We start from the raw sequence: 15126 nt of genomic DNA, 5'->3' as shown, positions 1-15126 counted from the left end.
CCCTTGTAACAAGTTCCCAGAGTTGCTTGCTTTGAGGAACTCTGCCACAGGAACTGAGGGTGGGTTATCTTTTTCATCTTGCTAACCTACCCCTCCCAGGGCCAAAGCACCCAAAGCAGGCTGGTAAGTTTCCTCTGCAGCCCAACTGGTGATCACTCCCCCTACCTGCCCTTCCTCCACCTTCAGGGGCAGGGCCCAGAGCCCCAAGTCATCAAAAGACTGGCGGGGCTGAGTGGTCCCTCCCCTCTTCCCATCAGGGCTAAGATCTGGCTAGATTCCAGGACAGGGTCTGACCTGCCTGTAGGCCCACAGTCCTGAGGTGCCTGGCACTTTGTGCTCAAGAAATATTTGTGGATCGAAAGAGGTAAATTTTGTGAAGATGTTTGTCCTTTGTCTTTGCCAATAGCACATTAGCAGGACCTCAAAGAGTACCAGTCTCTTGCAGGATAGGACCAGGCCTGAAAGAGTCACACGAAGCCAAGGCCTCAGATTTACACTCACAGGCTTGGACCTGACTAGACCCCACAATGCAGAATCAAAGCAAAGAGGGCACGGGCTTCTGTCCCTGGAAGACCCTTCCCTATACCAAGGCCTGAAGACCCCAGACCTGAGAGAGTGGGGGATAAGAGGCGAGGCAGGGAGTGGGACTGCGCCATCATGTTTATTAGAAGTTTGGATTTTGGTGTGTGCTCTAGACAGAATACAGAATAAATACCTGCACCTTGAGAACAGGAAGTCGACGATTCATACAAAGTGCTCACTACAGGAAGTTGCTGTGTCAAAATCCAGGCAAAGAACCAACTAGGGGCAGCCCCTCCTCCCCTGCTGACCTCAACAAGGGCGTGATGTTGTGTTTTTTTATTTCATTATTTTTTCAATTTCTCTTTATTATTATTAATATTATTAATTGCTTTTGCTGTGGTCACTATTATTGGCAAAGTTCCTTTTCCCCTTTCCTGGACATGGGGTTCCTGTCTTTAAAAGATACCACTTTGAGGCTGAAGATGCCAAAAGCTGCTTGAGAAGCAGCCTTTGAACTCTGGGAGGATGATGAGAAGGAAGGAAAAATCATTCTTGGTTTAAAATAAAAAAAAAAGTCCCACAATCTACAGGTCATTCCTTACTCAGTGATCAAACCGCCCAAAAGAAAAACAAGGAGAGAAACAGGCCAGTGGGCACTGGTCCTTCCTCCCAGGATGGGGTGAGGGGTTGGAGGCCCCCAAGGCTTTAGGGAAAACTGAGGCTTGTTCCAGCCAAGGGGGTTTGAAGGTGAAGGAGTGGGAGAAACAGAAGGAGGGAAGGGGCGAGAGAGGGGGAGAGAGAGAGAGAGAGATCAGAGCCTTGAAACAGACAACTTCCCAACTCCAGGGCCACCTGTGGCCCCAGCTCGGACCAGCTCCTGCTGTCACCTCTGCATCCAGGAGATTCATAAAAAAAAAAAATTCAAAAACAAAACAAAACCCAAAAGAAAAAACCTGGGGGAATGGAAGGAGGAAGGGAGGGAGGAGAGGAAGATAAGAGGGTAGGTCTCTGGATGCATAATTCCCGAGCCTCCAGGGGCTTGGGGGGAAGATTCCCCAGCACCCTGCCGCCCGCATGGCGTTAGCTGGTCACGTAGTGTTTGGTGGACGGCTGCCCATACACCCTGTAGAAATCCTGGTGGCCAGGTTGCTGGGAGGCGTCGAGCCAGTCTCTGACAGCTAGGCCGGGAAGGGACTGGGGGACCGAGGGTGTGGGTGGAAGCGGGTGTGAGTACTCCTGCGAGGGTACTGTCCAGGGGAAGTGGCCGGAACGGGGATAGGGCTGGTGGCCGCCATGGTTGGCCACGGAAGAACAGTAACAGTTGTCCACAGAACAGACGAGAATCTTGCGGCCGCCGTACTGGGGGAGCATGGGCTGCTGGGCGGCAGAGCCATTGGGATACTGTGATGGGGGGAACACGGGACTTGAGTGCACTGGTTGGGCGCCGCCCGGCAGGGCCACCAAGTGCTGCGTGGAGCTGCAGGGCCCCAGGGGCTGCCCAGACTGGCCCTCGCCGCTGGCTGTGCCCGCCGCCCCAAACTGGCTGCCCACAGGGCCCGATGACGTCTCTAGGAAACTGGCCTCAGGGAAGGCTGTTGAGTGCTTGCGCTTTTCTGCCCCAGAGCTGTTCACGCCACAAGGGTACAGTGGGACACTCTGCAGGAAGGGCACCGGTGTGCTGAAGGGGCCTGTGGAGAGGTTGGGGCAAAAGTCGCCAAAGCTCCCACCCTAAGCAACCCAGGCCTCCTCTCCCCTGAGGAACTTATACATCTATAGAACCAGGTACGTTACATCAGGCATCACACCTCGGCCAAAGTTCACTATTCCAAGAGGTAGATACTCTTATTCCCATTTTACAGCTGAAGAAACTGAGGTTGTATGCCACTTGCCCAAGAAATAGCAACGTCAGGATATGAATAAAGTTCTACCTAACTGGGTCATACTGTCTGTCGGAGGGAAGGCTCTGGCATTTACCCCCTCCCCATAGAGCTCTCTCCCTTCTACTGAGGACCCCACCCTCACCTTCTAGCATCTTCCGCAGTTGCTTCTCCTTCTTGGCAACCTCATTCAGGAAGAGCTTGGAGTTCAGGTGGCCAATCTTAGGGGGAGAAAGGCTGCTGCCTGTGCAGTTCTGGGTCCTGGGGGCAGTGGACGGGGCATCTGCTGTGAGGAGGTGTCACCGGTGAGCCCGCCCTACCTCCCCCGTGGACTTAGCCTCCCTGTCTCCCCCAGATGTGTTCCCCTGAGGGTCAAGGTCCATGTGCTCACCTGTCCATTAGGATTTTCACAGACTTGGTGTTCTGAGGGGAGAAAACAGCATCAGTCAGAGGAAAAGGCAGCAAGAAGAGATGGGAAGAAGAAAGCTGCCACCATCCTCCCTCTCCCCAGGCAGAGCCGAGCATCTGATTCTGGCTAGCATAGGGCAAGATGGGGGATGGGGCTCACCACTGTTAGAAAGTAAAAATAGCTAGTATTTATTGAGCATTTATTATATGCTTTCTGTGCATCCTGTTTCATCCACACAAGTAGCCAAGAGGTGGGTTCCACATCTTTATCTGAAATCTGTGGAGCCAGATGCATTTTAGAATTTGGAATTTTTTGGATTTTGAAGGAAAATATGGTGATATTGCATATCACACCCAGCAGGACCTAAAGAGCACAATATAATCCATCAACATTTCTGCAACAAAATATTTGAATAATCACACAAAGAGAGATAAATAAAGACCATAAACTGTCCAACATCAGTTCAGGTAAGTTTTTGCCGTTAAATGAGTTGCATTATCTTTTTTTTTTTAAGTTTTCAGAGACTTTTAAAATTTGGAATTGTACATCAAGGATAGGTGATCTTATTATCATTCCCATAAGATATATGGAGAATATGTGACTTTCCCAAAGTCTGGCTTTGTAGCCAGAAAGAGCAGGAGTGGGATTTGAATCCATGTAGACTGGCTCCAAAGCCAAGGACATGTGAGCATACTATTGTAGGACATTATGGAGGGGAGCAGAGAAAGGCAGACCCTCATTTGAAAACAACCCCTGGGTCCCACCAGCCCAGCCTGGGCCCCAGCCCACCTTCATGAAGCTGACATCCTCAGTCTTGTCAAAGAGCAGCTGCAGGGAACCGAGGAGCTTCTTGGCTTCCTGCATGCGCTCACCAAGGTGCAGCGCCTGCGCCGCGTTCTCACTGCAGAACTTGGCCTGGGCCTTGTCCAGGACCTCCACTGTCTGCCGCAGGTCCTCGTCAAGGAGCTGGTGCAGCTTCTCGTACTGCAGTCGCACCTCCTCCTTCAGTTGGCTCACCTTCTCCTGCAGGCCCAGGGGAAAGAGTAGATGGACAAGTGAGCACTGGGGAACTCTGGCTGTTGCTCCTGCCTGTCTCAAAACCTGGATGGCTGTCTAGGACTGCAAGTCCACAGGCTGCCCCAGACTCCTAAGGGCAAGGTCTGATCTGCCAATTCCCAACTGGGTAGCCCAGGGCTCTATGCTCCACCCCCGGCCCCCGTGGGTTCACTGAATGACTGGCACAAACTGACCACAGATCCTTAATAAGGAACTACTTCAAGGCCTTGCACCCAAGCCGCCCCCACCCTATACCACCAGCTTGGGCTTAGCTACCTCCACCAGGCGCTTGTCTGACTCGAGTTTGTATAGCTGGTCCTCAATGTCCTGCTCTCGCTCCTCCAGCCGGTCCTGCTGCTTCATCAGCATCTTCTGTAGGGAAGTTGGGGTAGGGGCTTCAGAGAAGGGGCTGTGGCTCTATCCCTTCCCAAGAATGGGTGAACAGTACTCTCCCTCGACAGAACAGATTTATGCTACAGATGGCCTAAAATCTCTGCCACCCAACTCCTTCTGACCCCCATGCAATCCCAGAGGCCTAATGACAGCTGTCTGGCCAGCCTCTGACCCCAGTTACAGGAAGCCTGGAATAGATTCCCACACATACTTAAACCATGAGGGTAGGGTCAGGCCAGCCTCTGTCCTAAGCACTTTTCCTGCATTGACTTATCTAATCATCCCAGTAATGCTATGAGATAGGTACTATTAATACCCTCAAAGAGGAAACTGAGGCCCAGAGAGGCTAAGTAATTTGTCCAAAGTCACACAGCTAGTAGGTGGCAAACTGGGATACAAACCCAGGTGATCTAGTAGCAGGGTCTGATATAATTTAAGCCATGCTGCTTCTCTCCGGGGAGCCCCACCTTAGATATGAGCACCCTGGGATACAGAGAGTCAAGCAATCTATTGCCAAGGTCACAGATGTCCTACGGCTCACCATCCACTTGCCCCACACTAGGGGCCTCAAGCCAGCCACTCCCTCCATTGAGCTTGACATTGAGAGCTAGGCCTCTGGAGTCCTTCCTAACTCCCTCAACTCCTCAGTTGGATCCACCCAGGGAGATTATGGCTCTCCTAAGGCCTTAGGCCATTCTGCTGGAAGGTGCTGAACCAAGCTGCTCTTCTCACTTCTTAATCCCATCCATAGACCCTTCTCCTTCAAGCCTTGCCCAGCCCAACTGCTCGAGCCATCTGGTCATCCTCCAGACATACCTCTTCATAACAGGGTCACTCCCCTGCTCAAGAACCCTCAATGACAGCTCCTTTCAAATACTTTAGCATGGCAATTAAGATGCTCTTACAACTTGACTCTCCCAGCCAGGTGGTATGATGTCCTGTTCTCAACATTCTGTTTTAACTCCCCGGACTCTGTTCATGTTTTTCTGCAGCCCACAGTGCCTCTTCCTTCCTCTTGCCCATCTTTCAAAACCCCAACTTAAGTCCCCATTCCTCTAGAAAGCATTCTACGGCCCCTGCTCTGAGTCGCGTAGATCCCACCCCATCGACCACATAGTGAGGCTGGCACATGCTGCCCTCCCTTGGATTACACTGTCTGATATGGTGCCCACTAATGACATTTGGGTAAATTTACGTTAATTAAAATAAATTAAATTAAACACCAGTTCCTCAATTATGCCAGACTCATTTCAAATGCTCAATAGCCACACAAGCTAGTGGCTACCATACTGGACACCATGGATACAAAATGTTACCATCATTGCAGAAAGTTCTGCCAAACAGCACTGCTCTGACGTCATGTAATTGTCTGCGCCTGCCATGGTCCGATTTCCTCACAAAACTTGAGGCCTCTTGAAAACAGGGCTTTACTACTGTCTTCCTCCTCCTCCTTTCCCAGCTAGACCACTCAGAGGCCTGTGCACCCTGGAGGTGCCCAGTATAGCACAATCTGTGAAGCAGACTGCTCAGAGTGTCGTTCACAGTAAGTGTCTTCTCAGCAAAGAGGGGTACTCTTTTTTCCTCTGTGGGGGTCTCAGAGTTACCCTCAAGTTTGACTCTAAGAGCCCCACTTCCAGCCACACCCACTGTCTTTCCAAAGACAAGCTATCACTGATCCCTTTTCCATTCCAACCAACCCATTTAACATATTTTGAAACCAAGGCCAGCAAGAGCATTCAGCCAGCTCCCATTTTGTGGTGGTGGCTATCCTAGAAAAAAAGACTCAGGGCCCTGGGGGTAGGAGGAAGTAGGGGGCAAGGCTCTCAGATTCGAAGCTGGGGATACCTGAGGAATTTCTCCCACCAAACTTGGCCTTTCAGTCACCCAGGACAGGTGCTCTAAGAACTAGACCAGAAGATTCTGCTCCTAGCAGCACTTAGTCCTTTCAAAAGGGCTCCAGGGTCCAGCCCAGTCTACCAGGCACTGGGATCTACCAGACAGAGGAGTCTGAAAATAAAATTTGGGTGGAGGGCAGGAAAGAGGCAGTCCCAGGTTCCAAGCTGAATTTCCCTCAGAACACAGGAATTGGAGCTGTTCAAGTCCCACCCTCCAAGTTAGTGGGAAGCCCCCTGCTGAGGCGCTGGGAGAGCCCCAGGGGGTTCCTGGCTGACCCCTGAGAGCAGTCAATTTCTGCCCAGTTCTGAGAATAGGGCTCCACCCCTTCCCTCTACCATATCTCAGGCTCTCTCAGAGCCTTCCCTGGTGGCACTTATGCCCTGTGATCCTGCTATGTCTTCTCTTAGGCTTCAGGGACCCCAGTCCAGGCCTAGCAAAGGCAGGGGCCCACACTCCCTATTGGATAGAGGGCTTTCATTTCTCCTCCCCCAATTAGAGGCCTTGGGCTGCTGTCTCTGCTGCAGGGGTAGGGAATGGGGAGGGCAGGCAAGAGATACTGTTCCTGCCACACAAGGAAACTGGAGGGAAAGAGGGAAATGCCTACCTGCGGCCCTTTCATTACCCCCCCACCCCAATTCTGCAGAACGACCTACTCATTGAACCGCTGGAGGAAGAGGAGCAGAGGAAGCAAAGTCTGAACCCAACCAACTAACAGCAGCCTCCTTTCCACCCCAACCCCAAGCCTGCCTCTACAGGGTGAGAATTGTGAGGTCCCATTTCCTACCTAGGAAAAGGCTACAGGTAAAGTGGAACCAGATTTCCCAGCTCAAATCAGGGGATGGGGAGTGCCTTACCAAGTTGCTCCCAGCCCATGGGGAGTCACCTGGACCGGGGTGTACCTCAAGTACGCATGGGAGAACCATGGTCTAGACTCAAAACAATGCTTGAAGTGCCAGGCCCAGGGATCAGGCCTCCAGTGGGGGTGGAGAGGGAGGAACAACGTGGAGCCCAGCCTCCTTCAGTAGTCCCCGGCCCAGGCAGCACCTGCTCACCTTGCCATGCCTCTTGGGGCCTTGGGCCTTCCATGGTATGCTCCTAGGCCAGTAAGGGCAAAAGCTTCAAGAAGGCTTGGAGGTATTCCATTCCCATCCCTCTAAGGCCCCAGAGCATCCTGCAGCTCATACCTGTCGCTCATTCTAGACTGGCCAGGTCCAGCTGGCATTTTTGTTGCCGGACAGGACTAAGCAGATGGGATGAAGCCATGGGACACTGGGCTGTATGAAAGTTAAGAAATATTGATAAGAAAACCATCAAGTCAAGGTTGAGGAGAAGCAAGGTCAGAAGGGAACAAGACCCCACAGACTGGGGCAGAAGTAGGCCTTAGGTTTTGAGACAAGACCAGGACAGGCTCTAGCAGCCTCTCTTCTGCTCAAGCTCATGCCCAGATGACCCACAGGCCAGCCCCAGCCCTAGCTGCAGCCCTTGCTCAGAACCACTGCTTCTCAACCTCCTCTGTAGCTGCCAACCCCCTTACTCCCTCCCAACTCCCCCATCTAATCCAGGTTTACATTAGCCTCCTCTCTCCCTGGGGCCTACAGCACTTTCCCCTTCTCTCAGTAAATCTCCCCTTTCCATGCCTTAGCCCCTGCCTTGGGTTACCATGTTGTCCCCAGGCTGGAAAACCACACAGCCAGAGAGAGGTGTCTATGGAGGGAGTGGGGGTGGGGGGAGCCTGGGAAAGGGGAGAGGCAGCACCTCGGAGGCAGCCTCAGCAGACCCCAGAGAGGTTTCCCAGCTGTAGAACAGAATCAGCTTTTGCCATGCAGAGAGCAGTGCTCTGGGGCAGCAGAACAAAGAGGAGAGAGAGAAAGCCCCCCTTTGTCTGGGTTTGAATGCCAGGCCAGCCGGGAAGGAAAGCTTTCCCAGAACCAGGGCCGAGGCCGGCCAAGCCCTGCCTGCTCAGCCCAGGGCGGTGGCCCAAGCTGGGCTTCCCCCACTTCCAGTGCCTATCCAGGTTGCCTCCCATACCACATCGCAGGATCCATCCCAGCATCTACCTCCAACCCCCCACGAGCAATAAGCACCCCATAAGGAGAATCTCATCATCCCCTTCCCTACCCAACAATCCCAGCAGTTGAGAAAGTCTCATGTCCTTGGCACAGACTCACAGCCACCAAATAACCATCACTGTGAGCAGAGACTCACACTAGCACAGTTGTGCTAACAGTCACGCATGCAAGCTCACTTCCATTCACAGGTACACTGTAAGCACGACAGGTAGACACCCTTTTCTCTCTCCAACATATATATACACACACACACACACATGCACGCAACACATCCCTTCCTGACCACACAACCATATAATTCAGTCAGTTACTCACATTGTACCTTTCCAGAGATATATATTTGAGAAACAAAAAGCTAGTCACATTGAGATACACAACCCAGACACCCTGGCTACATACATGCAGAGAGAAACACACACACACACCTGCTGATAGACATGGATGCACCACCCAGAGCTGCAGGAGGCAGAGCAATCAATAGGGCATGCAGGACAGGAGCTGGGCTGTGTCAGCAGGATCCTGGGGTGGAGACCGAGGGGTGGGGGCTGGGTCTTTGCCTGAGGCTCCTCTCAGGGCCCAAGGGCCAAGGCCATGCCAGTCCAACTTCCACACAGATTTGGGATGGTTAAAGAAAGAGTAGCTCCCCATGATCCTCCCAGGCACACAGCCTTCCTACCCTAGCTCCCAACTCTGCCTTAGGCCTCAGGAGAATGGTCTGTACCCCTGAGTCAGGTTCTTCCCATCCGGCATGGCCGGGCAAGGGCAGCTCTCCCTCCCATAGCCCACACAGAGACAGAAACATGGCAGTGGAGACCCAGGGTTCTCTCCTAGCTCCCAGTGCAACTCCTCCACACAGGGGCAATGTGAACTCACCCCACGCAGCAGTAGCCCCTAAGTGGCTCAGGCAGTGGGACCCCCTCCCCAGAGAACACTCTTCTCTACTATGAACCTCTGAGAATGCAAGGAATGGGGTCCTGGCAATGTCAGCAGAGAGGCCTCCATCTGGGGCCCTAAGGATGACTCAGACACACCACCATGACCGCACAAACACACCCTGCACAGTCCCTCACACACACAATTAGGCTTCTTTAGGTCTTCTTTCCATGAGATAAGGGGTGTTCCCCACCCTTACCAATCCTCTGTTGCTTATATAAGCCCCTGAACTGGAGGCTGGGGGCTAGAAAGTGGTTTGATCATCCTGGGCTGCCAGGCCTGAGCCCACCTGGAAGTCCCAGTCTTAGGCTTTCCACAGCCAGACATTTAGGATCTAGACATGTTCAGAGATGTTCTCTGGAGCCTGCCCAGTGGGCAGCCCAGCCTCAGCCTCTGCCTACTCCACCTCAGGGCAGTATGGCCCACACTGCTTCCCAAGGGCAGAGTGGAGCAACTGCCTGTACAGAAGACCTGCTTGCCTTTGCCTCCCTGCTGGGCCCCTGCTCCAGGCAGCATGTCCATGTGCACATGCCAGTGGGGACTGCCAGGGAGGGGTTAGTCAGGGTTTCCTATTTCTAGCAGAGAGGGCATTTCAGCAGCCCCCTGGGAGGGCAGAAGAGGAAGCATGAGAAACAGAATGGTATTTTAAGGCACGTGCCAGATCTCCAAGCTTCTGCTCCTATCCTGGAAAATTCTGCTGCTCTCATCCACCACACCAACAGAGGCCCTTTAAGACAGACTTCCTCCTGCAGGGGAAAAATGGCCAAGGTAAAGGCCCCTCCCCCGGTCTGGCTAGAGCTGCTGGAGAGTTGTAGATAGAGGGTTCCTCCGTTTGCGGCCTCCTCCCCCAACATTCAGTAAGTCAAACTTACCCTTGAGTGACACTGGCCTATTGAAGGGTTTCTATCCCCAGTGCCCTGTGGCCCCAGAAAGAACCCAGAGGGCCTGGGGTAGGGGAGCCTGGAGGAAGATGAGACTCAGGCTGCTGAGTACAAGCACAGATGCTGAGTGCACAGAATTGCACATCTCGCTCCGGTGCAACTCACTCATTCTGAACCAGCCCATACCAGACTGGAACATAAACACTGAACAAGTTCAGTGCCTGCCTCCAACCGGTTCCTGCCAAGAACCCAAGGATTCTGGGGTCTGCTGGTGGGAACCCCAGACTATAATCTGCATGCATGTGCTACCCCCCCACCCCCAATTATACAGGCAAAGACAGGTGCATTTAAGGGTAAACAAGACAGCCTCAAGGAGACTCAATCAGGGAGACAAACACACCTAAAGATACCCTCCTACTACCAAGTCAAGCACAATTATGTTTCTCCCCTACCCCAATTAAACACACACCCCAGCACTCAGATACAGCTAAGATCACAACCATGGATATAGGTACACATATGCTCATCACCCTGGGATGCGGCCCCTCTTCTGTCCCTTTCAGTCACATCCCTTTCCCCTCCCCTCATTTTCTGCTGCCAATCCCAGGACAGAGCAAAGGACGGCCCGCCTTTTTCCTGCCTCTGCACTTTTCCCAGCCTCCTCCCCCAGTCTATCTTTATTAATAGCAGCAGTTTCCCCAAACTGGGAAAAGTCAGGGCTTTGCCTGCCCTGAATGGGGGGTAGAGAGGTGGAGGACACCAGGGGTTCATCCATTTCCCCTAGGCCTCTGCCTTTCCAATCCATGTGTGTTTGTGTATATGGTGGATTCTCTCTCCTTTCCCCCATACTTTCTGAGAAAACTAGCCCATCCAATTGGAAACTAATTATACAGCAAATTTTATTTGTTATCCCCACCCTCAGCCTGTGGCGGCCCTCCTGCCTTTTGTTGGTTGTATGTGTCTGTGACTCATTCTGACTGGTCCCCCCACAGGAAACAATCCCCATCTACAACCATCCCCTGATCAGAGCTTCCTCATACCCAAGCTCTCCAATGACCTCAACTAGCCTCTGGGAGCCCCCACCCATAAACACTCCCAGCCCTACCAAAGCCCAAGCTTGCCCCCAGGCCCCAAGCTGGGGCTTCCAAGATTGCTCAGACAGTCTCAGGCCAACCCCCTTCCTTCTGGTATGACTCAACCCTGAAAGCCTGGGGACCAGGGAGGGACCTAGGAGCCCCCCTCAACTGACTGGGAAGGAAGTATTGCCTCAGTCCAGCTCCCAAAGCCAGGCCCAGAGGCCTGAGGGGGAAGGAGGTTTTGACATTGGCCACTGCTGCAGGGTGTATACAATGGGAGGGGATGTGGTTCCGTAATCACCCTGCCGGCAGCCCAGGGGAGCCAGCTGCCTGAAACCAGATTTCAAGGCGGCTCAACCTTAAACCCACAGGATTCTTTTTCTGTCTTCTACTTCCCCTCCCCAAATGTGGGAGGGCTGGTGACAGAGGGCTGGGTTGGGAGAAGAGGGTTCAGGGTGATGGAAGACACATACTTTAGGATTTGTTCATGCAGCCGCCTGCAATATGCACTGACACACAGAGGGCAGGGAGTCTTACACACAGAGAGCCGGCTATTGGGAATAATCCTGATGGCTGCGGGATACTGTCTGAGACTCTGCTGGCCTTAGCAGGCCTTGTCCACTTAGATACCCCAAGTTCTGCTCTCCCTCCAGAAGCCCCCCTCCCCCAACGTGTTTCCAGTAGAGCTTGAAACTAACATGGCTGCTTTTGTTTACTTCCTCATTGGTATGCCAGCATCATGGATCATGTCAGCCACAGCAGCAGCACCAGGACACTCATTACATAAACAGCAGCTGGGGAAGGAGGACTGGGGTCACTGCCTTGGTGACTTCCCATAGGGCCTACAGAAAAAACACTAGGGGAGGGAGCTACACAACACAGAAAAGCAACACCCAAACTCTACTCTTGACAACCCCACACCCCAATTCTACAAATGACTCAAGATGGACCCTATAAGCACAGGTGCCGGAACGGTTTGAGTGGTTACAGGGAACCCTTCTACCCAGGACCCTGTCTCCAAACTTTCAAAGTAGAAGAGTCTGGAAGAGGACCTCTAGCCTGATGTCACAAAGCTGGCTCGGTCCCCATGCGTGGACACAGATACCCAGGCAGGAAGGTTGTGTGTGTGTCTGTGTGTGTGTGTGTGTGTGTGTGTGTGTGTTCTGTGTATGTGTAGGGTACTTGCCCGGATCTCATTCCTCCGGATCTCCACGTCGCACACCGAGTGTCCCTGATGCGCGCCGCTGTAGTAGCAGCAGTACTGGCATACAGCCACCTGCTCGGCCTCGCAATGGTAAAGGCGGTAGGCGTTGTGCTGCGGGCAGCTCCAGGCCCGCACGTCGTCCGCCTCCACAAGGAGGTGCCCGCGGGCGGTGGAGGGCTGCTGCAGGTGCGTCTGCACGTGGGACTGGCAGCAGGGCGCCTCGCAGCGCAGGCAGACCTTCTGCGCGGGCAGCGGGGGGCCGCGGCGGCAGAACACGCAATGCAGCGCCGCCGGCGGCTTCTCCACGTGCAAGGCGTTGAACTTCTCCACGATGTTGGTGAGCTTCAGATTCTTCTCTAGGCCCGGCTTCTGGTTGTAGGCCTGGTTGCACTCCGGGCAGCGCACCAGACCGCTGTCCTTTGCCCACGCCTCACCGATGCAACCCCGGCAGAAGTTATGTTTGCACGGCAGCTGCACCGGCTCCACGAAGACGTGCAGGCAGATAGGGCAGATAAGCTCCTCCTCGAAGCAGTTCTTCCAATTCTCCGCCATGGCGGCTGCGGGCAGGGGACCTGAGAAGGCCTCCCCAACTGCGCAGCCCTGGGAGTCCGTCCGGTTCAGTTGTAGATCCACCGAGCCCCGAGCTCCGGCCCCAGCCAGCCCCGACAGTTGCCCAGTCACCAGAGCCTTCCGTGCGCCCGCCCCCCCGAGGAGGGAGCTTCGGTCCTCCCGCCGCGCGCGTAGCCGGCTGCGTCTCCTCCTCCGCCCGAGCGTTTAGCGGGAGGCTGCGGACTGCGCCAGGGCCGGGGCACCAGCCCTGATGGGGAGAGCCGGGGTCCAAATTCCATATAAGAGACCGCCTCCCCGTCGGCGCGGCTAGGGTAGCGACGGACCGCGGCCTGCGCTCGGCCCCGTCGCTGACATTGGGGCGCGCCCCAAGGCGGACAGAGCCCGGGAGCCGCACACTTCCTCTAGCGACAGCGACGGCGTTGGTGCTCCCTCCCGGCTCGCCCGCGCCGCGCCTCCCTCGCCTCCTCCGGAGTCCGAGAGGCTGGGGGAAGCGAGTGCGACCGCGCCGAGGCTGGCTAGACCCGGACGGGACGGGTGAGGCGAGCCGGCGGCCCCTGAGCTGTGGCGCGGACGCACCCCGGGTGGTAGGCAGTCCTCGGGTGCGAGGTGCGGAGCGCAGGCGGGCCGACTCCGGGGCGCTGCGTGCGCGCAGGGGCAGTCATTCAGATGAAATTCCAGTCCCCGGCCAGAGACACCAGCCCGCCTCTGCCTTCCTCCTCCCTTCACAAATAGAAACGGAAGGGGGAGGGAGAGAAGTGGGGAAAAAAAAAAAAAACAAATGGAGGGAGGAAGCAGCCCCGGAGGTCCTCTGGCTTGACCCCCTCGTCGGTACTTCTGCGTTCCCGCGAGGCCCCGCGCCGTACGCCCCCGCCGCGGAGAGACCCCACTCTCCGTCTCCGCGCTGGGCGGGCGCCTCGGCTCTGCCGAGGAAAACAAGGATTGATCAAACTAGAAAGGAATTTTTCTCAACTGCTAATGAACAGGAGGCTCGGCTCCCGGCCCTCCCCTCCCCCCGCCCCGGCCCTCCCTCTTAGCCACCTCGGCCCCCTCCCCCCCCCACTTTCTTTTCTTCTCGGCCTCTGCTCTGGCCTGGAAGGCTCCGGGCTGCGGTCGCAACCAGCCTGCGGTGGCAGGGCCGAACGGGCTGCCTCCCTCAGCGCCCAGCCATCTTGGGCTTCTGGCGGCGGCGGCCGGGTATCTGGGTGCGCTCGCCCGAGGGTCCTGCAACGTTTGGGTTTTCTTTTTTTTTTCTTTCTTTCTTTCTTTTTTTCTTTCTTTTTTTTTTTTTTTTTAGGGGAGGGCTGGAGGCATCCGGCAAATTAGAAGAGAGAGGGGAGAAAATGCCAAGTCCCGATTTCTCTCCACCTCTGCTCCACCCACCCCGGTCCTTTCCAAAAAAAAAGATTAGAATTCAAAGAAGTCGGCGGAAAGGCGAGCGCCCGCGGCCCCGGGCTGCTGTCCAGGCGACGCGTCCGGGGCGGGCCTGCGCCCGTCGCTCCGTCGGTGGGTCCGTTCTTCTACCCGCTGCTTCTCAACTGAGGGGAGGGCACTCCGGGCAGGGTCTCCGCAGCGGCCGTCGCCTCAGAGCTTTATCCTCAGATTAAAAGAAAGAAAAAAAGAGGAAGAAAAAACCCAACCCCAACACTCTCATCACAGCCACCTTCAGCCATCTTGCGCGTATTATTACTACTTCAGGAATAATCTGTTTAATAAAAATAGCTGCGTCTCTAGCCCCCTCCCCTGCCTCCTGAGCTCCCGCCCCCTTTTAATAATAATCTCAATAATAAAAATGATCGGCGGGCCGGGCAGTCCGCGGCTGCCTTTTCCTGCCTCGGCTCGCTCAGGCTCCGGCTCTTCCTCCCCACAGGAGGGGCTCGCGGGGGGCGGGAGGTGTTCGCCGCCGGGGCTCGACGTGTGTGTGTGTGTGTGGGGGGGTGCGTCCCTGCAGCCCTCCAGTCTGCCCCCTCCGCGGGGAGGGAAGGGCGCCCTCGCCGCTGCCGCGCTGCTGCGAGGGCGGGCAGGGGAGGGGCTCCGGCCCCTGGGACCGGCTGGACGGGCGCACAAGGTCTCCCGGATCCTCCCGCCTCGGTCTGGCCCCAGAGTCCGCAGCCGCGGGGAATACAATGGGCCCGGAGCAGAGTACAGCGGGCAGGGTGGGGACGCGGGCGGATAGTGGGTTGCGGCGAGCCAGGCTCCAGGGCTGGGACAGATAGAGGCGGGGGGTGCCGTCCCCACATCAA

At 55.2% G+C, this 15126-nt stretch overlaps 1 protein-coding gene across 1 annotated transcript; it reads right to left on the bottom strand.

Annotated features, from left to right (window-relative positions):
- Positions 1-642: 642 nt before the first annotated feature.
- Positions 643-14861, bottom strand: TRIM8 (tripartite motif containing 8). The gene is made up of 6 exons (XM_077125880.1): positions 12299-14861; positions 4141-4236; positions 3598-3831; positions 2791-2822; positions 2545-2660; positions 643-2210 (listed from the first exon to the last, which is right to left on the bottom strand). The coding sequence occupies exons 1-6, from the start codon at positions 12866-12868 to the stop codon at positions 1603-1605; spliced, it is 1656 nt and encodes a 551-aa protein (XP_076981995.1). The 5' UTR covers positions 12869-14861; the 3' UTR covers positions 643-1602.
- Between the last annotated feature and the right edge of the window lie 265 nt (positions 14862-15126).

The sequence above is a fragment of the Tamandua tetradactyla genome, chromosome 13, assembly GCF_023851605.1.
Source record: "Tamandua tetradactyla isolate mTamTet1 chromosome 13, mTamTet1.pri, whole genome shotgun sequence".
NCBI lineage: Eukaryota > Metazoa > Chordata > Mammalia > Pilosa > Myrmecophagidae > Tamandua > Tamandua tetradactyla.
The sequence above is the reverse complement of the archived record's forward strand: the minus strand, read 5'-3'. Positions and strand labels throughout refer to the sequence as shown.

What these genes read in the sequence shown, in the direction of transcription:
- TRIM8 (XM_077125880.1), bottom strand. Translation starts at nt 12,868, where the DNA reads ATGGCGGAGAATTGGAAGAACTGCTTCGAGGAGGAGCTTATCTGCCCT. An exon ending in TCCGGAGGAATGAGATCCGG is followed by an intron (nt 4,237 to 12,298) that starts GCAAGTACCCTA and finishes ACTTCCCTACAG; the next exon opens with AAGATGCTGATGAAGCAGCA. An exon ending in CAGACAAGCGCCTGGTGGAG is followed by an intron (nt 3,832 to 4,140) that starts GTAGCTAAGCCC and finishes CTGGGCCTGCAG; the next exon opens with GAGAAGGTGAGCCAACTGAA.